Raw genomic sequence first — 23,124 nt, 5'->3', positions numbered from 1 at the left:
TTCTGCAAAATGGGGAAGAGAGACACAAAAGAACAACGAATCAATGGTCCACTAATAAGCAAATAATGGAACATCCAAGATGAGTATTACAATGGAAGAGAAATTTAAAATAAATATGAACATTGGCTCTGAAGTAAATGAAGTTGAGCCTGTTCTAATCAGTTCGTCGTCCAAAACGAGACGAATCTCAAACTACGTTAAAAGAAAAAGAAAAGGGTTGGTACTAATACAGATGAATTGTACAGAACAAAAGAATTTTGAGAAAAAAAAAGGGGTTTATACTGTGTGACTCACGGAGTCGTGGCAACTGGTTGCAGGCTTCAGCTAACTGTTGAGCTCTCTAAAGGGCGATCTTGTATCAGACGAGACTTCAAATCTTTTCATTGAAGGAGAATTCACATTCTCTTTCAGCTCAGCCCTTTGACATTCACTGCCAAAAGAGAGCATTACCTTCTCCAGAAGGCCCATCAATTCTCTGTCTGAATTGGAAAACTCGCTGATATGATTGCCTATGCCTCCAATAATACCCATCAAGTCTTCCTTTTCTGAAGACAACTTCATCACATCGTCTACCAAATTACTCTTCTCACTCTTGAGCTCATCGATTAAGACATCTGAATATTTTAGCTTTGTCTTCAATTGGTCCGTCAGTCTCTTCATTTCAGACTCTTTTTCTTCCAAACTTGCTTCAATCTTCATTGCCTTCTCTTCTGCATGACCCAATGATACTTCCTTGAGCTCCAGCTTCTGCTGTATTAGGCGAATATTATCCTCAAGTTCCGAAATCATCAGTTTCTTCTCTTCAGTTTCTAGAATAGCCAAAAACTCGGCGGCATTAATCTTCTCCCAAGCCTGATGGACGAAATTAATTTCTGCTTGCTTCTCTTCAAGCTCTGATGAAAAAGACATTAAAGTGCTGTTAAATTTTTGTTCCAGTGAATGTATTAGCTGCATGAGTTGTTCGATTTTTTTGTTTTTCTTTTCTACCATCTGAATGAGTTTCTCCTTCTCACGCTCAAACATGCTCTCGGCACCAATATGTGATAGCAAAACTATTTCAAGTTCTCGTCTCAGTGAATCTTGCTCCAGACACTCAACTTCGTTTTGGAGTTGTTCTAACTTCTCATCCTTCCCTCTTATAGTTTGAAGAAAGCTATCTCTCATCGTCTGAAAGGAAGTTTCAGACTCCAATTCTATTATTTCAAGCCCTTGCTCCAGTAGCGTAACCTGTTGCTCCAGACTTTCAATCCTCTTGTCTTTCTCATTTAACTTCTCCATAAGGCTATCTTTCTCTTGCTTAGTGTTATCCCCAATATGGGCTTCTGCAAGTAGTGAGGCTTCCAACTCTCTACGTATGCTATTGTTTTCATCGAGGTCAAGTTGTAACTGTTCAGCAATAGATTTCCACATATGCATTTCAAAATCCATTTGATTTCCTTCACAGATTTTATCTTCCAGTTCAGCATCTGCTTCTTCCAAGGCATAACATGCTTCTTGAAGTCTCTCCATTGCATCATATTCTATTTGTGTCACTTGTTCTTCCAATAGAAGATAATCCCTGGATGATTCTTCAATTATTTCCATAGACTGATCAAGCTCTCTCAGCTTTAATTTGTACTGTTCTTCAATCATCTCCATTGACTTCACTCGAATATGGGTAGGTTCTTTTTCAGCAAGTTCAGCATTCGTCTCGCCCAAATCATTGCAAATTTCAAGTTCTTCTGCTGCATCCTGTTTCATTTGCAAACATTTCTCCTCTAAGTGAAGCTGATACTTGGTTGATTCCTCGAGCATTTCTTTGTAAACTTCAAGTTTTTCTGCTGCGTCATGTTTCATTTGCAAACATTGCTCCTCTAAGTAAAGCTGACACTTGGTTGATTCCTCGAGCATTTCCTTGTAGCTATCTATTTCTTTCTGCATTAGTTGAAGCTGCTCCTCATAAAGATCCACGGATTCCACTTTTTTACGCAAAGACGCCACCTTTTTATATTCTGCTTCAATATCTTTGTGGGCCTTTGCCAAAGCCGCATTCTGCACCTCCACCTGTTTCATCAATAAAGATATTTTCTCTTCTCTATCTTTGTCATGCATATAAACTTCAGCCATTTCTTTTGCCAGCTTAACTTGAGCCTCCGATATTCCCTGATTTAATACTAGTAACATGGCAGATAACTCCTCATTTTGTAACTTCAACTGCAATGCTGAAGAATGATGACTTTCCAACATTGCCTCAAGATCCTTCATTTTCGCTTCTCTTCTGCATAGCTCAGATTTGCAATCATTCAAGTTAATTAAAACTTCTTCCACTTGGGACGCCCATTCAACTTCTTTAGCCCTTAGAGTTGCAGTGCATTCGCCATGGGCAGTTTCCAAGCTTTGCATCTTCTTTTGCAGTTCTCTGAAAGAAGGTGAACCCCCTGCAGCTTGAATTTGTTCCTCCTGGAGTTCTTTGATGGCTGTTCGCAACCCCTGATTTTCTTCCTCCAGCTTTCGTGTTTGGTATTCTCGTTCCTTCATAAATGAATCTTTTGTTCCCAACGAACTTCTTAAAGTAGCAATTTCTTTATCCCTCTGAGCAGTCATTTCATCCAACTGCATTTTTACATGTTCACACTCATCAAGAACATTACCAAAGCGTGTCTCAAAATCAGTAACTTGAATCTGTAAATACTTCCGTCGACTCTCTTCATGGGCGAGGGCTTGGTTGCAGAGTTCTAACTTGTTATTAAGATCTTTTGAGATTAGCATCTGAGAATCCAACCTTGTCTGCAGTGAAGAGGCCCCATCAAGCAGGGTCCCTTTCTCCAGCTCCCACTTTTTTTTGTTCCCCTTCAATTGTTTTCGGACCTTCTCAAGTGCCTCTTCCAGATGCTTAAATTGCTCTGTTTTCCATTTCAACTGATCTTTAAGCTTTGTAATTTTATTATTTAAATCAATTAGTATATCGTCTCTTTCGCCCTGCTCCATGTGTGCCAGTCCCTCTTCAGCTTCTGCATACTTTCTTTGCCAAAACGATAGATTCTCTTTGAGGCCATGAATCTCTTCTCTGAATTCAGACATCTTCTGCTCTTGATGCATGCATTTCTCATTCGAGTCATCCAAAGCCGATAGTAGACTCCTCTTTTCTTCTTCCAATTTTTCAAACTTCTCATTGGCATCAGCTCGAAGCTTATCATTGGCAGAACCAAGATGCTTTATTGCTGACTCTCTTTCAGCTAGACGTCGTTCAAGTTCCTCCAAACGTTTTTTCTCCATAGATAATTCTTCAGCCTTTTGATTTATCTCTTCAGCTTGCTTCTCAATTTTCAAATTCGCCTCCTGCAACTTAGCGAGCTGCTCGCTATTAACTCTTTTCAAGTTCTCAGATAAGTCTTCCTTCATCTTGCAATCTGCCCTAAGCTTCTCAATATCAGCTTTTGCTTCATCTAGTTCTTCAAGAATTCCATCCATATTCCTCAATTCTAAATCTGAAATTTGTGACGGATGAAGAATAGAAAAGCGTAAAATAGTTAAAAAAAAGTCTATCAATAAAAGATCAAAACAAATATACCAAGTTAATAAAATCTCAGACGGAGCATTCGCATTCACTGGAAACATTGCAATTCCTCGAGGAACTTAGAGATTATTACAACAATCCGAGGGAATCCCAAAAAGAAAAGGCTAGTGGCCTGTGGATGTTATTCTGCATCTTCTAGGACTAATTAATTACCAGATTCGGATAAAGCGAAAAGAAAAGAAACAATTCCGATTGTTGCTTTGATGTTTTCTTACACATTCAGTTTTGTTCATGTTGTTGTTATTATTTTATTAATTTTTCCATGATCATTTTCTCGGCATCCAAGCGAGAGCGGCATTCCAAAAAGAATAAAGAAAATTCTGATACCATACCTGTAGATCAAAAGTTTTAACAGGCAATGTCGATTGAAAAGATATCTCTGGGGTTCTAAAATATCAAGACCCAACGTAATTTTGGGAAAATGGAAAGACCTACATATATGACAAGGCTAAACTCAACCTAGATCTGTTCTAAGCGCAATAACATTCAAATCGTTATTACTTAACAACTCCGTTGAAATTAATTCCAAACAACTGGGGCATTAAAAAATCTTTCCTGAAAATTAATGAATTGCGAACGCAAACATTGATAGCTTAATCCGAAAATATCAGACCGGAAATCCTGTTCCTCATGACCAATGACCAGATAACGCAACAACCTCAAATCCAAATGAATTAAGATCAAATCTTAATTTTTCCCGGTAGAACAGAAAATCATTCAAAAGGAAAATCAACCCCAATCTACTTTTAACAATGACGAACCCCTAAAGATCTGGTAAACGAAAAACATCAGATGAAAACATATAAATCAATAATTTCAAAAGCCATTTTCATGTTTAACTCCACAAAAATCGAAGAAACCAAAATCCGCAATAGTCCAATATTTCAATAAACGCTTAACATTTCAAATTCTCAGAAGCCAGGCAAAAAACGAAGCAGACCGTACCAGGCATCAAAATAAAATATCTGGCGCTTGATTTAGATTCAGCGCAAGAACCGTTGGAATTTCAGGTTATTGTGCAAGAACAGGAAGAAGTAGGTCAGAAACGATGAACAGAAGAGAGAGAAATAAGAAAGGGAGAAAGTGGTTTCTCCAAGTAGCCGTTAAAAGGACCCTTCCGGATTTAAAATAAAATGTGTTGGCGGAGATGGACGGCGAAGTCCCGATCCATATTGAAGCGAACGAAACGCTGTCGTTATGGGTCAAATGGGACTAACCGTTACAAGGGTGTTCCATTGGGCCGAAAAAACTGCCCATCAGTTCAGCCCAATTCTAATTATTGCGATTTTCCAATCCAACTTTCATTTTGGGCCTACGGCCCATTAGATAATATTACATCCACGTTCCCTTGCTACGATTTTACAAAAATAACTAAATTCCATTACGATTTTAATTTGGTAAAACTCTAAAAGAAAATACTAAGAAATAGTAAAAAAAATAAAAAAAATAAAAAAGAAATTTAAATTCAAGGGTATATTTGGCACTTTCAAACATTCCAAACTAATTCAAGGGTTTACTATTTTCATTGTTTCCAAATCCTAAATTTCCCAATTTAATATTAAAAGCCTTGCTAATATACGTCACCTATTTTTATATATTTCCATAATAGCCAATGTATATTCTTGGAAGTCTTTTCTTAACAAATTTTTAAGGGATCAAATCCCTAATTTCCAAACAAATTTTTGTATATAAGTCATGTTCTAATGAATAATCCTTTTTTTTTTTTTTAACAAATCTAAAACAATTTCCTACAAAAAAAATATATATATATATATATATATATATAGTTTTTAATTTTACTTAATACGTATAAATAAATATATTATATATAAAAGTGGAGTGTGCCGGGAATTGGGATGGAGTTGGAGTCAGGATGAGAATGTAATCTTTATTCCTGCACTCATTTAGCTGGTGAGAAAAATATTTACGTGCTCTCTCCGTTTTCAATTTAAACGGGATTCTTTATCGATAAGGTCTAATATTTTATTAATTTTTAGAAAAAAAATCAAATAAGATCTATTTGTTTATATAGGCTGTCATGTTAATAAAGAAGGAATCTTAATTGAATCGTTAAGCATGAGAATGTTGAAATGGATTGTATTTTCAATCACTCGTTATTGGCATTATTAGGTCACATGGCAATGAAAGAAACAATAATAGCAAATATCAAACTGGCTTCCAATTTGATTGCTTAGGGGAAAAGAGTGTATTAAAGTTACCCAAAAGAATCAAATGAGGGGTATTGTAGTAATCTTATGATACAAGAAAAAGGCAATTCTGATTTGAAAGAAACCAAACCAAAAATTTTAAATATCTTTTCCTCGACCTATTATGGGATCTTGTAGCAGGGAAGTGAACCCGAACTCGAGTGGTTGAGAAGTACCGCCGTTTGAGTATCATTTTACGAGTCCTTTCTTCTAATCTTTACTAAGTTTCATTCAAGTTATGTCTTGGTCATGGACTCATCGACTTCGGATTCATAAGTAGTGACAAATTCTCCATAAAATTTCGCTATTGCTAATGAATGACCAACTCAATTATTACAGCGAATACATCTACCATTTTTTAAAATCTGTCTTCTAGTTCAAAATCGTGGTGTAACTAACGTGTATCCTCTCTTGCTTCAATTATAAGCTTCCATGATTAGATGAAGACAAAAAAAAAAGGAACAACTTTGACAAAATATGGCAGTGGATTAATGTATATAATTATGATCCTAATGTGTGGAAACAACTTTTGGACTTGTGGTTGAATATAACCCTTTCTTTTCGAAAATAAAAACACTATCCCTATTGGAAAGTTCAGCATATAATTATTATGAACGTTGATTCCCATTCGCATCAATTCTTTGAAAATAAAGAATTCCAAAAATGTTTCAAACTATTTAAAATAATTATTAACCATTGTAAAATGTGGTACATAAATTTAAAAGATTTAAAACATGGTTATAATTTAAATATCAAACCATAATATATTTAATCAATTTGTTTTAGACCTATTATTAAAAAGATTAAAAAAAAAAAAGTAGAAATTCGAGAGAGAGAGTGACTAAAGATTCACCGTACACGTTGCAGTAATTTAAACATCCGTTGCAAAGAGTACGTTGATTTGTTAACCCCACGTCATGATATTTGGACGATTCTGCTATAATAATGTATTTCCATGATAAGTCAAATTAAATGCCTAATTCCCATTTTAATATTAAAAAAATTATAATTAATTAAATTAACAATTGGTGATTGATTGAGTTAGAAGCGGAGTGGAGCAATATAATTGACTAAGGAATAAAAGATAACTATGTTGAATAAAATATAAGAGACTGTGTAAAATTTCATTGTAAATTGGGCATTTAGTTGTGAGTGGAAATGCTATAATTTGAGGGGAAACAATCTGCTTCTTCGATTTCTCCGCCCTGAGATTTCAGAAATCCCAAATTCTTGTTTCGAGGTTTGAAGTCGGTGTTCAGCGGATTTTCCCCCATTTTGTTTTGAGTGGCGATCTACCGAATGACGGGCGATCTTGGTTTTCTTATCCGATCAATCTTTTGAACTCGATTTATTTTTTTGTTGTCGTTGTGGCTCGCATTTTTAGAGCAACAACTGATATATTCGTAGAGGAGTGGGATAAGATTCTTGATTGTGTTTGGGCGTGAAAGTGACTTCTGAGCTTTGGCAAATAGCTTGAGTGAACTTTGTTTGGATGCTTTCTGGGTTCTGAGTAATTGGAGAAGAAATTTTGGAGAACTTTCATATTGATCGTTTGAGATCTAGATAGGAGTTTTCGTAGTTTTTTCTTTTTACTTTTATTTATTTATTTATTTTTTAATTTTCCATATGGAGGTTACTGATCAAACAGGCCCCATCAGCCACTCCTTTCCATTTTGAGATTCTACCTGTAAATTCTATGGGGAAAACCTCTTAGTTTCCTTATTAAATTTTCCCCCAAAAGTCTTTCACTCGTCTGGAGCAGAACCGATGGCCGTGTCTTTCAGCCGTTTTTCATTGTGGTTTTGGAAGGGGAAGGAAAAAGAGTCTGTCGCAAATGGGGGACCTTCAAATTCTCCCTCCGAGGTTGGTACTGGTCTGAGAGAACCTGAGAGTCTCAAGTTGAAGAGGGTGGACTTGGGTTCATCTTCAAAGAAGGTCAAGAACCAGAAATGGCGAAGTAAGAAAGAAACAACGAGGATTGACTGGGAATACGATTTTCTGATTGTACCATCTGGCGGTGATGACATGCAAATGCCTGACTCTGCTGATGAGGCCGATTGGTCTATTGGTTGGTTGGAGCCTCACGGTCCTGGCTTTCAGAGCGATGATAGTTTTGCCGTTCTGGTCCCTTCCTATAGCAATCGTTGCAGAGAGGTGGTGGAGGGTTCAAACGTCGAGCTTTTGGCTGCCATAAAAAACCTTCAACATGAATTCTCACCTGGTAAGGCCTTCTGTTTGTGGTGTGCATTATACTGTTATTTGACCCAATGCCTTGTGTCTGCCATTAGTTTATGAATTTTCCTACATGATTTTTGTATGAACATTCTTTGTGATCTTTAATGATTACTGTTGCAGCTGGGATATAAAGTATTGAATGGTTGTTAAGAGACACCATTCCTAAAATTTGGGAACACATTGATTGGGCATGTTTTGGAGCTGTTTTCAGTAATGTTGTTTGTTTTGTGTTTCAAGACAAAACTGACTTGTAAAGGTTAAGGTTGTGATTTCAAATGAACAACAACTTTAATTGGTTTAAAAGAGGCTACATGGTAGAACAGATACAAGAACAAATGAGTTAGAAACAACTTTTAATACAGTCACTTGCACTTGTTTTTCTTGAATCCTTGTATAAAAAAACAGAATGCTTCTCAAAAGAGCTACCAAACAATTCATGTATGTTACCAATTGTTGTGTTTTCTCCATAGTCCTGCGCCTGCTGGAATCAAGATGCGGTAGATGAATAGCCACAAGCCTGCAATAAGTCGTTGAATCTTTTCTCTGTAGGAAAAAAACAAGTTTTTTTTGTTATATATTGTAGTGGACTGGTCTCTATCTCATCTCTTGTGTGCATATCATAAGTTACTGTTCCAAATTTCATGATTTGAAGGAAGCAACATCAGACAACATTTTGGACCAGCATCAGATTTTAGATTAAAATGAAAAATCATGGACCTAAGGAAACATATGGTGGTGGCAGCTGGTCCGCGTAGGGCGATAGATTTACACCCAAATTTCTCCTCTTTGATGTGCTGTTTGGTAACATTTTTTTTTTTTCTTCTTCAGGAAGTTTCTATTGAAGTAGTAGTTTATGTTCTGTTAATCGTCTGTTCATATGTTATGAAATGAACTCGACATTCGATTATTTCTGGGTGCGTGTGTTTCTGAACCATGCTTCGTTCTGGACTTCGATTTAATGATCCAAGGAATGAGGTTTTAAAGTTGCAGAAAAATGACTGGCGTTACAATTCCTTGCAACTGTAGAGTCAGGAGTCCTCAGATGTAATAGCTTGATGATGACCAGTATGTTCCCAAGCTGATAAAGCTGAATCCTTTATCATAAAAATCCTTTTTCTTATTTCAATCTCCTAAATTAAGTAATAATGAAAGGGAAAGGGCAAAAGAGAGAAGCTTTTTTTAAATGTTCTTGGAGCTGATGAATACCTTCAACATCAAAGTTTGAATGTATCTTATCTTTTGCAGAGAGCAAGAAGTATATGGAACTATGGCTTTCTTCTTCCCTGCAAATCTCGGAAACTTGACGTGCTTTCGGCAACGATGACGAAGGGCAGATTCTCTGATTACCGCAAAGTTCATCGTCATCTTGAGCCGAAGTTTACAAATTAGACGAACTCAAGTCTTGTTTTGTGCATATCATGTAAACTTGGTAAGATCTTTCTTTCCTATTTTGCATACATAATTTGATTGACAATCTGGAAATGGATGGAATGGAGATTTTCTTTCTTTTCTTCTTCCCTTTTTGTATACATTATAAGATAAACAATCCATATTCGAACTTCTACCGTTTCAGTTCTTCGTATTTCCTATAAATATTTATAAATGCAACACTATCCTTTTGTAACTCTCTGATTTATTTCTTAGTGGCTTGTTCATCCTCACCTTCCAGCTCCCTTATACTTTATAATTCAAATACAAAATAAAAAATTTGCATCTCCGATTGAAAATTAGAGAAACTCACGGCTTTGATCTGATTGTTTTTCACCTAACGAACCAAAACGCTCGAGCCGTCTATTTCCGAACAACCTAGAAATCCATCGATGCAATCCTTTCATCTCAGCGTTACATTCGCCTCATTTTTCATGGCATTGCAAGTCTGCAAACACGTGAGGGAGGTTTTCAAAATTGACCGTGTATTTCGATTGGAAACAGATTCAATCACGGAGATTACTCGTTCTGGAAATGCTACCTGGAACTAATTTGGATTCGTCTGTCCAGTAATGTAATGAGGAGGAGTGAAGATTCTGGCGAGTCTCGCCGGCTCTTCCACCAGTTGAGAAATTTGTTTGTCGTGCTGTTTCGGACTCACAATCCAGTCAAATCAACGGAAGCACCAAACCTGACAGAGATCTTCTCCGTGATTAATCGAAATTTCGAACTGGAATTACGTATATCTCAAGAGGTAATTTCTAGAATAAGATGTGAACGAGAAGAACGAAAAGGAGCGAATGGAATTACCAAATTTCTAGCTCCGATGGTGCAGAAGCGATTAACGACATTGATAAGGACGAGGCCGGTTTGACGTCAACGGACAAAACGAAAGGCTCTCGACTCACCGGAAGACGAGAGTCAGGGAGGGAGAGGACATTGGTGACGTTGAGACGACGCCTAATTGGGAGGTGTTTTTGCTTTTGTTTTCTTTCGATTCACTCAATAGATAATTTTCTTACAAAAACAAAATGCGTCATTGTCTCTATCAATATCCAATCTTATTATTCTATTTACGCAATCTTATTATTATATTTACTTTTGTAAGAAAGTAAGATTTCCAGACCTCAAAAGGCATCACATTCATCCAAAAACCGCAGCAGAGAAGCGATTTTTAGCTGCCCCGACTTGTTTATCCAAAAACCGGTCCATCGCTGCAAGTCAACCACCGATTGTTGAGTTTCAGTCTCCGCCATGTGTAACGGCCACCACCGATCTTTGTTCAGAGGTAGCATTTCTCCTAACCAGACCTCCGTACCGGAAAACGGCGGCGACGCTTCCGTTGTGGACAATCTACGGGGTCGATTAGCGGAAACAGAGTCGCGGCTGGCTCAAGTTAGGGCTCGAGAGGCGGCGCTCAGCCGACTCTTGGAGGAAATGAAACGATTAGTTTCTGTGATGGAGATCCTGGAGAACTACCTGAAACGGCGGTACAGCGACCGCCAAGAATATGTGGTTCGTCTCCTCGCCCCTGTATCTCGAAAATAGAAATTCCTCTTCTTCATCGCTGTCTGTAATATTAGCGGTACCAACCAAAAACTCGTTTTGGTTACATGCTTCGTCGTTCTTCTTATTCACAATTCTTGTTGACTATATTCTCCACCAAATCTATGGATTTATTTATTCGCTCTTGATTTCACTTGTGAATGAATCGAAGGAAATTTTGAGGGAAGAGCGTTTTGTTGTTTCTTGATGCAATTAGTGGCAATTTTCTATAGTCCAATCAGGCATATTGTAGTTACTTCTGAGACTAACATTGGTTTCAAAGGATTTACGTATGGAGGATTGAATTTGTATGGGTACACGTTCTTGTTCTTCCAAAATAGAATTAGGGCTGATGGGTATGATAAATATTGAATGTAAGTGGTTTGAATTAACGAAACAAGGCTATTACTTAAGGGAGCAGGGAAGAGGTTGTAAGAATTGAGAAATTCGATAACTTCCCATAATATGCCTTACATTTCCCACCTCCAGAGTCCACACCATCTGCTTTCCTCTTCATCTCATCCATCGCTTCCATGCCTGTCCCCAGGATGTCCTACTCAATACCCCACCAGCTTCATCTAATTGTGACTTCCATGCCTGTCCCCAGGATGTCCTACTCAATACCCCACCAGCTTCATCTAATTGTGACTTCGACAGCAAGATGAGGTGGCCATGAGAAATGGGCCGAGGTTGGGCCCGATGAATGAGGCCCAGGCCCGAGCATACTGAAGTTGTATTTTAAAATTGTTCACAAAATGAACATTTAAATTATTTACTACCAATAATTTTAAAAATATAAATTCTGTATGGGTGGATAATGAATTATAATAAAAACATAAATATTTCATAAAATTTTACACTAATACAATTATTGCGATAAACGATGCTGATAGGCCCATTTGGAAGAGCCGAATACAAAATGGGGCTTAATTCAGTCGGCCCAATGCCTCGCGAGCCGGGGCTGATTCAGGATCTACAGTTAAGGCCTTCTCAAAAGCCTGTCTGGCCTCATCTTTCATTTTCTTCCATTCGTAACATTGGCCCAACAAACAGAAGGCCTTCGTGTCATCTCCGCCCAAACTCACCGCCTGCAGCAAGTCTTCCACCGCCGAGTCGAGTCGTCGTTTCCGATTGACGGCTATTTTCAATTCGGCTCTCTTGACCAACGCCTTAGCGACCTCTTTTTCGGATAATGACTTCAAGCACGGCGGCGAAAGTGCGACGTCGAGAGATTTAAGTGCGGAGCTGTGGTGACCCATGTGATTTAAGGCTAGGGCTTTCAAGATGTGCGATGCCGGATCTCTAGGCGAAAGCGAGAGCGCCGTTTCGGCCTCGTTTAGTGCCTTCTTCGCGTAGTCCATCGATTGAGATTGTTGAGAAGTAGATCGTGCTCGAGCGAGTAGATGAGTTCCCTCGAGGAAGTGGCGACTGGATTGGAGGATCGCTCTGTTCTTCAGGCGGACCTTGCCGAAAGCTCGCTTGGAAAGTTCTCGTACGGCTAACATCGTCGCTGCTGTGAGAATGAAGAGGGCTACTTGTATCATGGCTTCCGGCGACATCATCTCTTCGGAGGCCTGAATCTGTGGTTCCCTGAGCTGAATCTGAAATCTGTAGGGATTTCGAACTCCGGAGAATTAAAAGTTCTTCTACAGAATAGAAAAATCCCTAAAAAGTCAATTTCCCATTAGCATTGTCCAAATAGTCCACGAGTCTAAGCATAGTTTATAAAACAATAATTTAATAATGTATATATTATTTTAGCATATACGCGTTTTTTAAAGATTTTGTGCTGCCGTGACGCCAGGTTCGGACGGCTTCTACTTTTGCGTGACGTCGTTTCTCTTGGTATGGCTCTTCTCGGCGGGGCTATCAGTTAGCTCGAAAGCTCGAGACACTTGGTGTATGGCGGACATGGCTCGGCGATTTCAGCAAGACACAATGGGAATAATTTATAAAGTTGACAGAAAATAGGTGAATAGAAGCTAAATTTGCTAAGAAAAATTATTGATCATAAACTAATAGTAGAAACTAATTTTAACATTCATTGAGATATAGTAATATGGAGACTATAGTTAGACATTTGAAAGTAATGGGCTAAAATAGAAAGAGTGTAAAGGAACTGAAATAATTTAAACTGGGTGTACAAGAGAGGGAAAAGGAGGGTAAACTCTTACTCTTGGCTTGGAATTACCAAGGTTTAAAACTAAAAACCCATATAGCCTATTTGAGAATCAATGCATGTAGACCAATATAGTCCAACAAGCAATGGCTGCTGAGGAACTTTTAGATCTAGAAAACAGGAGATCAAGTTAATGGCCTTGAACGAACGAACTCCAAGAGAAAGATGGTTAGTCATTTGTTGATAGGGGGAAAACTGGGAATTTGGCTATCCTAGGTACTAATGTTCGTATTTCTTGGATGTAGGCAGTGTCAATGATGCTCCTTGGTCTTGAAATTCATCTGCTGACACTATTGGCCCTTGTGAATACATTCTCTCAGATAAAGCAGGCGTGGGAATGCATAACCATTCCTCCGATTTTGGTGGAATGCCTGCATTTCTATAACCTAATGGAGGTATATACATTCGTTCTGAAGTGGATGTTAAAGATTCAACTTGTTGAGAAGAAGCCGAAGCCATATTACCGTCCCTCTCTGACAAGCTAGACAAGTACATTCTATCTGATTGCAAAGCAGCGTCGGTTTGAGAGTCCAAGCTGATGTGGTCTTTTCCATCAGAAGAAGAAAATAAGGGCGAATCAGTTCTCCGCAATGTTTGACTCATACTGTCGTTCAGATGGGAAGCTGCCAGCATGTATACTCTTTCTGATGATTGACACATGCTGTCGATTCTTCGAGATGGAACTGTACTGTCACTTCCATGGGTAATCAGACAATTACTGTCATGAGATGTAGGCACGTAGAACCCCTCTGCTGCTAAAACCAAAGCAGGAGTAGTAGTTCGAGATGCCTGCCCTTTGATCCTCTCAGAACTGGATGGAATTGAATCGGCCCTCAGGGGTTCGCTCCAATGACATTTCTGAGATAAGTACATTCTCTCAGATGATCGGGATGTTGACACTGACATAGCTTGGCCAGGCAATTCTCTATCACCTGTTAAAAGCATAGCAGGAGACAACTCTTGGTTGGATATGTCCCCCTCTGATGACAAGGTAGAAATCAGGGACAGTCCCTGACCGTGCAAATCCCTATCAGGAGTCGGCGGAGAGGAGGTGGCTCTTTCATTGGCTAAATCTGTCTGAGATATTCGAGGGTCTGGCAGCAATACAGCATCGCTAGGTGAATCCCTCTCAGATGTGGAAGGCAACGGGGGTAAACTTCGGTGCCGCCCACCAGGTGAATCTTTATCAGATGTTGAAACTAACGTGGAAGGTACAGTACGGGATCTCAAATGTCTCTCAGATGGTGAAGACGCCGTCATTGAGACTCCAATGCTTGCTGAGTTCTTCCACTGCTGAGCCACTCTTTTCAATTTGGTGTAAAATTCCAGGCCTGCCTTATCTTCAAATTAAAATTAAGACAGTGAGAGGAGAAAGTAATGGACAAAAGAAATGAAGGATAATATTGCAAGGCAGAAAGGAGGAATCAAAGTTTGAACTGAAAAAGAGAACTCGATCAACAGCAGAAGATGGCTTCAAACCATTAAAGGAAGATGGCAACGGAACTGTAACAGCAACATTGATACCAACCTGAAATGGATTTAGGAGGGAAAAACAAATATGAAACTATATTTAGGAGAAAGAAGCCGAAATCTACAGATAAAATATGTAGGTATATGGTTATGATGTGAAAAACTAGTTCAGCTGTAAACCAGCTTAGAGCTTCCATGAAAATGCTGGAAGTCCAAAGGTTTCACTCAACACTCTATAATTAACATGTCGGAGTAAAACATAAATAATTCAAGCGATCTAAATGGGCGTCCATCAACCGAAATCTAAATGGATAGAAATTTGTATCACCAATAAATGATCACTAACCATTCCCACTTCCACTTCACTCTGAAATTTCCTCGCATAAATGCCAGAAGTTGTGAATATGGAAGCTCCGTTTCGGTTCCTGAAGAAAATTGAGTAGTTTAAACGTATATCCACGAAGCCATGACAAAGGAGGAATTTTGCACGTGCAACACCTTATCATCAAAAAAGAGTCAACAAAAAAGGGCCTATAAATTTACTTCTTCAAGGAAAGCAGCTTCAAGAAGCTACAACCAACATCAAGATTCAAACGAAAGTACTACAAATTTAAAATAGAAAAAGTTAAAATTCAATGGCGATTAAGGAATACCAGAGGTAAAATGGGTTATGGAATGCAGCACCTCAATGACTATAAAATGGTTTAAGTATGCCATCTATATACCACCTCAGTTAAGTAGAGTTAAAAGAAGTACTTGTTTCTGTTTACAATGGATATAGCCTCCTCTAGGTTGTCAGCCTGCCAGTAAAGCCAACAGAAAACAATAAGCAGCCTGATGAAGACAACGTGCAATATTACCAATGGGATGAAAAACTGGGTAGTACCTGCATACAAAGGAGAACTGGTCCAAGAAATTCTTCCTGACGACAGAAAATATTGCTGTTAAAATTAATGTACCAGAATGCTGTCAAAATAATGAAAACATATTAACTTCAAGCCTCTTATGCTAAGAGATTTAGATATCAATTACATCCCTTTAGAATAAGTCCAACAGAAAGAGAGAAGAATACCTTGTAGCACTCCATGTCCGTTGTTACATCAGATAAAATGGTTGGACCAACAAAATTTCCATTTTCATATCCTGGGACCTACCAATTATTGCAAAAATCTTATCAACACCAGAAAGTTCTAAAATTCGTCGAATGTAAGGTAGTAGAATTTATTTAACAAACTCATAATAATAACAAGTTTGTACCACAATATCTCTACCGTCAAGCAGAAGTCTAGCACCATCTTCAATGCCACTTTGAACTAATCTACAAAAACGATCTTTCACCTGTGGATTTTTTTTTCCAAAGAGAATTAATTTAATAGTTGAAACGATAGTGCATCTACATAAAGACATGATGTCCCACCACCAGAAGTACAGACAGTTGAATACGATGGACTACCAGCTTCAATGGCAAAGTTTCAGATCCAAATAAAAGTTAGAATTTAGTCTTTGCCGAAACTATCAAAGAAATAGAGACGCAAAAAAAAAAAAAAAATCTCCTACATGTGCAAACCATAGGTACCGTAAACAAAGGAAAACTAAGAGGTTTTTCTGAACACATACCTCTTTGGTAATTACAGGACCAAGGTCAGCATTGGGATCTGTCCCCACATTCACTTTAAGTGCTTTGGCACATTCCACAAGTTTTTTTTTCCTGGAAAATCATCGTAGAATACCAATAACTACAAAACTCATATGCTGATAGATTTAAAGACTAAGGACCGTAACTGAAAAGAACATTCATAAGTTATCGAGGAACAATACTTGACAAGCTATTGGTCAACATGCCATCGGTAAGTAGAAGCAGACCGTCCAATTTTTATAATTTTCACAATACCAAAGTTACTGTTAATTTGTTGTTTTCTGAAGTTCAGTGAAAATCTAATTTACAAATAGAAAGAAGGAAGAAGTCCAAATGCAGTTGGGAATCAAAAAGCATATGTTGCATATTTGACACTTGTCGAAATGTTGTGAGGCACAACAGTTAACAAAAGTGGTTAAGCTTCATAATGCACATACTGTGGAGTAAACGGATCCCTGCAACAGCAAAACACTTAGGTGTCACGTGGCTGTCTAAGATAGCTTTTTATGACTACGGTGATGATTTTTGAAAGCTAATCTTCTTAAGACATACTCTCACTCATAGGAAACCAATCTGGCTAAGCTTGCAATCACAAATTCATACTCTAATTCTTATAAAATACATCTTTTCCCAAGGATCTTAAACTTGAAAATTAAGATTAAAAAAAGTCCGGAATAGTTCATAGCAAGAGATTAGGTAGATACCAGAACAAGAAGCTCAAGACCAAATCTCAACAAACTGGGTACTACAAGGATAGGCAAATAGAAAAGTGTCCATAAGATGATGAATTTTGAATTCTAATTGTCCAGAAATGATGAACTCAATCAATAAGACAAATTCCAGAAGGAAAGAAAAGGAGGATAAAATAAGAATTGCGATGAACAAAAGAGTCATTATACCATAGAATTGAACTCCCAACGGAGACAACAATGTTGATAGCCATACATGTCTGTCCAGAAGTACCGAATCCAGCATCAACCAGAGCATTTAAAGTAGCCTCCATGTTAGCATCAGGCATAATAATTGCATGGCTCTTGCCTCCGAAGTGGGACTAAGCAATCAACATAAATATCAGCCAAATTATTCAATAAAACTTTTACCAAAAGAAACATAGCAGTAGATGAACAAATAGGATTCACCTGAACTTGCTTTCCCGTAGCAGCGGCCCTAGCATATATGTTCTTTCCAGCCTTTAAATAAAATAGACAGTAAAGTAAAAAGAGAAGAAAATAAAAATTCAGAATAGTCGACCCAAACATACTAAACATGCAAGAAAGTTTTCTTTTCAATCATTGACAAGAATGAAATATATATGCAAAGTGTTTCAATCATAAAGAAAAGTAGTCATAAAATTTGAACATAAAGGAAATTACATGAGAAGTATTCATAAAACTAAAAAACAGCTAATTAAAGAAATTTATATGTGCTCTTACCAATACTTGTTATGGCCCCGTCAAATATATCTAATTGCATTTTGTCATTAGGCATTTCATGTCTATTACTAAAGAGAAGCACTTACAGAACATGAACTGGCAAAAGATATGGCTTTTATGTCCTCATCGTCACATATATAGTTTATGATATCCTGACAAGAGAATTAAAAACAAAAAATGGGGATAACACGAATCAGAAATAACCGACTACGAAGTAATACATGAATGAAAAGAGTAAAATCATACATGAATGAAAAGAGTAAAATCATACATGAATGAAAAGAGTAAAATGATACATGAATGAAAAGAGTAAAATCATACATGAAATGAAAAGAGTAAAATCATACATGAATGAAAAGAGTAAAATCATACATGAAATGAAAAGAGTAAAAAACTCCATACAACAGAAGGTGGGAAAGTTAACATTGTTTGAAATAATAACATAACATGTTTGTTATTTGCGTAATTAACTACAAATAACAGAAAATTAACGCAGGAAGTATGCCAACTTGACGCCAATCATAAAGAAACAATAGCTCCCTATTGAACCATCTTACATGGGTTCCATGAACAATATTTAGAACACCATCAGGCAAGCCAGCCTCCACTGCTAATGCAGCTAGCAACATTGAAGCCCCTGAAATGGATAATATTACAGACTGCTAAAGACTGTGATGTGCAGGATATAAATAAAAAGCATTTGTCGCTAGATTCATACATTATAAAATTACAAGAAATACAATGCTAAAAAAACCTTTGGATTTATGTTGACCGTAGAAATGCCAAAAGAATTAGACCAAAATAAGTTTACATATATTTTATACCATACAATCGAGGAATGGTATCTACATGAAGAGTGCCAAGTTTCATTACTATCACTGAACCCCCCACATGAATACTTTTGTTGCTAGCGAAATTAAAAAACCAACGTTTCCAGTTCCCAGATGGTAAATCACATAAGATAGCATGCCACTTATTCTGCCTAAAACCAACGGTTATGATAACTACCACGTAACCATACCATGGATTTGAAGGATGCAGTCAAGTCCACATACACATGAAAATGCACTCCATACTAAACATTTAGGGACATCTAGGAGTATAATTACAACATATAAAAGATTAAGATACAAAACCTAGGTATGCAGGATGTCCATATTATAATTATAAACAACCTGAGCTATCCTAACCAACTCCAAAATCTAAGAACCCAACATTATTTATCAAAACTTATGCCAGCTTATGTAGAATCGACTTACCAATAATAACATTTATACTCTTTTTCAATAAACTGACTCGATTTGCAATTGACCAAATGGATGTGATTGGCAGAAAAAATTAATAGGAAAAAGACGAATTCATTTCTGCTGCAAATGTGGGAACTTCATAGACCAAGTGCACTATAACGAGAAAGAGATAGGTTCTGAAACATACCCGGGTATGTTTCACATGGCTTAAGAACAAATGTATTGCCACATGTAACTGCAACCGGAAACATCTGCGTTGTAAGGATGACATTCTTAGCACTCAGCATTCCAATTTATTTTATAAATATGTAAAGCAAAGATTCTCAAGTACATGAAAGAACTTGATAGAACATAAAACTTAGATTAAATTACAAGGTTGATCTCTATACTTTTCTCGTTGGTCTCCAAACTTGAGAAATCTACTAGACGCTTTTTTTTATTATTTTTATTTCAAAGACTCATAAAAAACAAAATTGAATGTTTAGAGATCTACAAGATAATTTTTTAAAGTAGAGGGGTCTATATTAGACACAACCCTAAAAGTTTCAAAGTCAAACTTGTAATAACCTAAAACTTTAAAAATATAATCTATAATATACAAATGATGCTATAGGAGAAAAAACTCAAATGGCCATTTCGTTCTCATTTTTATACCAATGCCTGTATTTCCCTTATTTGAATCAAAAATAATTTTAGACAGATGAAAATTTTAAAATATAAGATTAAAGATTTCATATCATGTCCAAGAATTATCTTTTGATTCACAAACCTCACTTAATTGTCTCATTAAGATAATTTCATTGAAGTGTTACTTAGTAAGAAAAAAAATTATCATATTTATTAGTATTGTAAAATAGCATTGTTTTTCTTTCATCAGTTACACTTACATAATGCTTGCATTATTTTCCCATATCTCTAAGAGTGGCTTTCTTGTGAATGTTAGTCTCGTGCACCTAAATTTCCATTATTTCTTTAGTTTTAAAAGGTTTTATATACATTTCCACCAAAACTTCTTAAATAATAAATTTAACGTTTTCTTTTTATATATAAATTAGGCGTGTACTTTTATACATAGGATTGAAGGCTCCCCTCCTTACATTCAGCTCATCTCCCTCCTCCAATGTTTAAAGAGACTCCAACCACCCCAAGAGACACCGAAGGTTTTTAGTTTTAAGGTTTTCATATTTTCAAAATAAGAGCATGAAGCCAGGATCTTGGAGGGTAACTCTAAACGTCCCAAGCCCTAACCACTAGGGCACTCCTCAAGGCCGTGGGAGTAACTTAGTTATGTTGATTAATATGCAGTTATAAAGTATGATATGTAGGAGGTGGGTATAAGAAGAAAACAAATGCATACATGAATATATAAGCCAAGCATTTTCTTCTAGAATCTATTTGTAGTTCAAGATTCAAAGATAGTAGCTCTAATTTGTCACAAAAGGAAATGGGTTAAGGTTATTAATTATGAAAACAGATCGTTCTAATGTATTTATACAGATACTGTATAATACATTTATATCAGGTAAAAATATTGAATAAAGAAGGGAGGTGGGAAAAGGAATGAATGTCAATAGAATCAAAGAGAAAGCACAGGGACATACCCATAAGGAAACTGTTGCTGGATGGTTAAAAGAGCAGATCCCAGCGCAAACACCTATTGGATCTCGGATGCAATACGAGTCCATTCCATCAGATGCATTAGGTACGAACTCCCCCATTTGCATAGTGGCCAATCCACAAACATGTTTAACCACCTCTTCAGGGAAAACAGAATGCAAATGAGTGCATCTTTTCATATGTGATCGCGTGATGTGATGATGCACAAAGATAAAATAAGTGAATATACCAACCTAAACCACAGATGATATCATTTTGAGCATCCTTTAATGTTTTTCCCTGTTCTATGACAATATTCGTCACAAGCTTATCCTAATAACAAGAATTCTTGCCATATCAAAAAATCAAGGTTTATATGTTTCAAATGATTCTGAAAAGGAAATGACTAATACTAACCATGTCTCTGAGGATGAGCTCCTGGAACTTAAACATAACACATTGACGAGTAGAAATCGGTGTGTTTTTCCATGAGGGAAAGGCTTGTTTGGCTGCATTAACTGCGGCCTTAAACTCTTCATAGGTTGTTAAAGGAACATGAGAAACAACTTCTTGTGTTGCCTAACCCAAAAGTAGAGGGCACACCATGATTGACATGTAAACCCCCATCTATGAACAAATAAGTTGTCTGAAATATAGAGCTTACTGGATTGATAACATCAACCACTGGACAGTTGTGCGAATCCAAGAACTCCCCTCCAATTAAATTAGGAACCTTCTACAATTCAAACAATTACTCATCACCTTTGAGTCAGTCAAATATGTGTATATATATTGAAACAAATAAAATAGAAGTATAGGACCTTACCAGCTGATGCGTATGCTTGACCGTATCCCCGATAACTGTATGACTACTATTTGCATGAAGTGAAATATTAGGTCTCCATGACTTGAAATTCTTTTCTGAAAAATAAAAATTAGGATTGCTTAAGAGACTTGAGTTTCAGAAAAGAAGTCATGCTCCATATTACAAAAGTACTGAAAGTTAACGTTCTCATTTATCATATCTAATTGTTGAACCAAAAATGGATGTACAGTAGTATGAATAATCATGATAAGAATAAAGAAATTCAAGCTCTTAATGCCACCTAATAAACTAAAATTGCTCCTCCGACTTGAAATTAGGATGAGATGCACCTGAGCAAAAGAAAAACCAAAACCAACCATGTGGCCAGAATAGAGAAACATTAGGATTCAGTTTTGATGCTACCTCCATCAAGAGCCTATGGCTACACATATCCCGTCTTTTTTTTTTTTTTTTTCTCCCACATTGGTAAGCAATGAATCTTTTCCCAGCAAAGTTAGATACAAGTTATAACCTGATAGATTTCCTTGGCGAATTTTGGCTTTGAGGTTGTACAAATGCCTTGGTGTTGACTGCAAATCTGGATTATGTTGTTTGAGAGCTTTAAGCACTTGGCGTGGTTTTATACCAGCTTCAGTCATCAGTTTTATTTGCCTTACTTCATCCTCAGTAAAACGGCGACTGTAAGGATGCTCTGACATGTCTTTTAAGGGCTCGTGGTTATGGTCCCCATTTCTAATTGTAAGCATCCAGGCATCATCTTCCTTCTTGCCAATTGCTTCAAATGGGCAATTTATCAAGCGTGAGCTAGCTTTCCTTTTGCGCCGACTCTCGTCAATCTTACGCCTGTTACGGTACAGACCTCCTCTATCACAACCAAGGATGACCCTTCTATCTTTCCTAGACTTCTTAATTGTTACCACATATCCCTGATCAGCACCAAAGTCGCGAACATATTTAATGAGATCTTCACGATCATCAAATCTTCCCGGTTGAGGAGGAAGCATCTTCTTGTGTGGAACCAATCCTGTTGGACTTTGAGTACCCATCTTATAGATAGTAACAATTCAATCTGATGGGAATACAGAACAATAAGAAATACAATGGCTAGGAATGAGAAATGTGAAACTTTTAATCATTAATGATTTACAAGAGAGCTAAATAAAAAACTAAAAACAATGGAATCGGACCTAACTTCTAAACTACACTGCAAACAACCATAAATAATAACCATGAATAATCCCGTAAGAAATTACCAGAACACAGCTTAAAAGGGAAGAATTTTGCATAAAAAATTACCAGACAATATTCCCACCAATTTCATTCAGCAACCTAAGCTAATACTGAAATAGTTCGTAACAGCTACAAGACGAGTTGAGCTTCACCTTAGAAGACAACGAAGCTCATTTGTGCACCCTTACTAGCAATTCCAAAGAAAAATAAGCATCTTAGAATTAGAACAAAACAAATAAGAAACTTCACAACGACGGTTCCACTCGGTTTGCGCAAAAAAAAAAAAACGAGGCAAGATTAAATCCAAGTTTTCAGGATGTGAGAGGATATAGATCCGTCGGACTAGCACTACTTTCAGTGAAGCAATTAGTATAATTTCATGATCACAAACAGAAAAAAGACCACAAATTAGAAATCTAGTAGAGGAGCAAGAGAACTACCTCATGAGGGGGAAGAAAAATTGAAGTGAAATTTTGACTGGCGGGCTGGAAACTGAAAAAGATTGGGAACACTCCCGTTTTTTTCTTTTTTTTTTT

The 23,124-nt window shown here is 37.1% G+C and overlaps 5 protein-coding genes and 1 long non-coding RNA gene across 14 annotated transcripts; 2 read left to right on the top strand and 4 right to left on the bottom strand.

The window, feature by feature from the left end:
• Positions 1-31: 31 nt before the first annotated feature.
• On the bottom strand, positions 32-4,649 carry LOC111453598 (uncharacterized protein At4g38062). Its single transcript, XM_023094740.1, has 2 exons — positions 4,502-4,649; positions 32-3,467 (listed from the first exon to the last, which is right to left on the bottom strand). Exons 1-2 carry the CDS (start codon positions 4,506-4,508, stop codon positions 325-327), a joined length of 3,150 nt encoding a protein of 1,049 aa, XP_022950508.1. The 5' UTR covers positions 4,509-4,649; the 3' UTR covers positions 32-324.
• Positions 4,650-6,847: 2,198 nt separating this feature from the next.
• On the top strand, positions 6,848-11,120 carry LOC111453604. Of its 4 annotated transcripts, none has more exons than XR_002712283.1 (3): positions 6,848-7,984; positions 8,620-8,799; positions 9,244-9,511. XR_002712283.1 is itself a non-coding variant. In XM_023094753.1 (2 exons), exons 1-2 carry the CDS (start codon positions 7,531-7,533, stop codon positions 9,300-9,302), a joined length of 513 nt encoding a protein of 170 aa, XP_022950521.1. In that variant the 5' UTR covers positions 6,853-7,530; the 3' UTR covers positions 9,303-9,511. The 4 variants fall into 4 exon arrangements, 1 of the variants encoding a protein (XP_022950521.1); XR_002712282.1 differs by having other exon boundaries at positions 6,849-7,984; positions 8,651-8,799; XR_002712281.1 differs by lacking the exon at positions 8,620-8,799 and adding an exon at positions 9,839-11,120 and having other exon boundaries at positions 6,853-7,984; positions 9,244-9,427.
• Positions 9,501-10,338, bottom strand: LOC111453606. Its single transcript, XR_002712284.1, has 3 exons — positions 10,237-10,338; positions 9,968-10,117; positions 9,501-9,874 (listed from the first exon to the last, which is right to left on the bottom strand). It is a non-coding gene; the product is annotated as an uncharacterized LOC111453606 (long non-coding RNA).
• Positions 10,589-11,120, top strand: LOC111453605 (protein SKIP34). The gene has a single exon (XM_023094754.1). The coding sequence runs from the start codon at positions 10,681-10,683 to the stop codon at positions 10,972-10,974; it is 294 nt and encodes a 97-aa protein (XP_022950522.1). The 5' UTR covers positions 10,589-10,680; the 3' UTR covers positions 10,975-11,120.
• A 673-nt stretch (positions 11,121-11,793) lies between these two features.
• On the bottom strand, positions 11,794-12,708 carry LOC111453603. Its single transcript, XM_023094752.1, has one exon. The coding sequence runs from the start codon at positions 12,531-12,533 to the stop codon at positions 11,898-11,900; it is 636 nt and encodes a 211-aa protein (XP_022950520.1). The 5' UTR covers positions 12,534-12,708; the 3' UTR covers positions 11,794-11,897.
• Positions 12,709-13,021: 313 nt separating this feature from the next.
• LOC111453599 lies at positions 13,022-23,118 on the bottom strand. Of its 6 annotated transcripts, none has more exons than XM_023094741.1 (22): positions 23,029-23,118; positions 22,655-22,775; positions 21,870-22,427; positions 21,359-21,453; positions 21,197-21,268; positions 20,950-21,111; positions 20,787-20,865; positions 20,538-20,692; positions 19,124-19,187; positions 18,247-18,326; positions 17,776-17,841; positions 17,396-17,446; positions 17,156-17,307; positions 16,238-16,328; positions 15,878-15,958; positions 15,693-15,770; positions 15,507-15,542; positions 15,377-15,420; positions 15,164-15,190; positions 14,967-15,045; positions 14,630-14,678; positions 13,022-14,490 (listed from the first exon to the last, which is right to left on the bottom strand). In XM_023094741.1, exons 3-22 carry the CDS (start codon positions 22,402-22,404, stop codon positions 13,370-13,372), a joined length of 3,117 nt encoding a protein of 1,038 aa, XP_022950509.1. In that variant the 5' UTR covers positions 22,405-22,427; positions 22,655-22,775; positions 23,029-23,118; the 3' UTR covers positions 13,022-13,369. The 6 variants fall into 6 exon arrangements, with proteins under 6 accessions (XP_022950509.1, XP_022950513.1, XP_022950512.1 ...); XM_023094745.1 differs by having other exon boundaries at positions 13,022-14,481; XM_023094744.1 differs by having other exon boundaries at positions 21,197-21,265.
• Between the last annotated feature and the right edge of the window lie 6 nt (positions 23,119-23,124).

This window comes from Cucurbita moschata, unplaced genomic scaffold (genome assembly GCF_002738365.1).
Source record: "Cucurbita moschata cultivar Rifu unplaced genomic scaffold, Cmos_1.0 Cmo_Scf00015, whole genome shotgun sequence".
NCBI lineage: Eukaryota > Viridiplantae > Streptophyta > Magnoliopsida > Cucurbitales > Cucurbitaceae > Cucurbita > Cucurbita moschata.
This window is presented reverse-complemented; position numbering and strand designations above follow the sequence as displayed.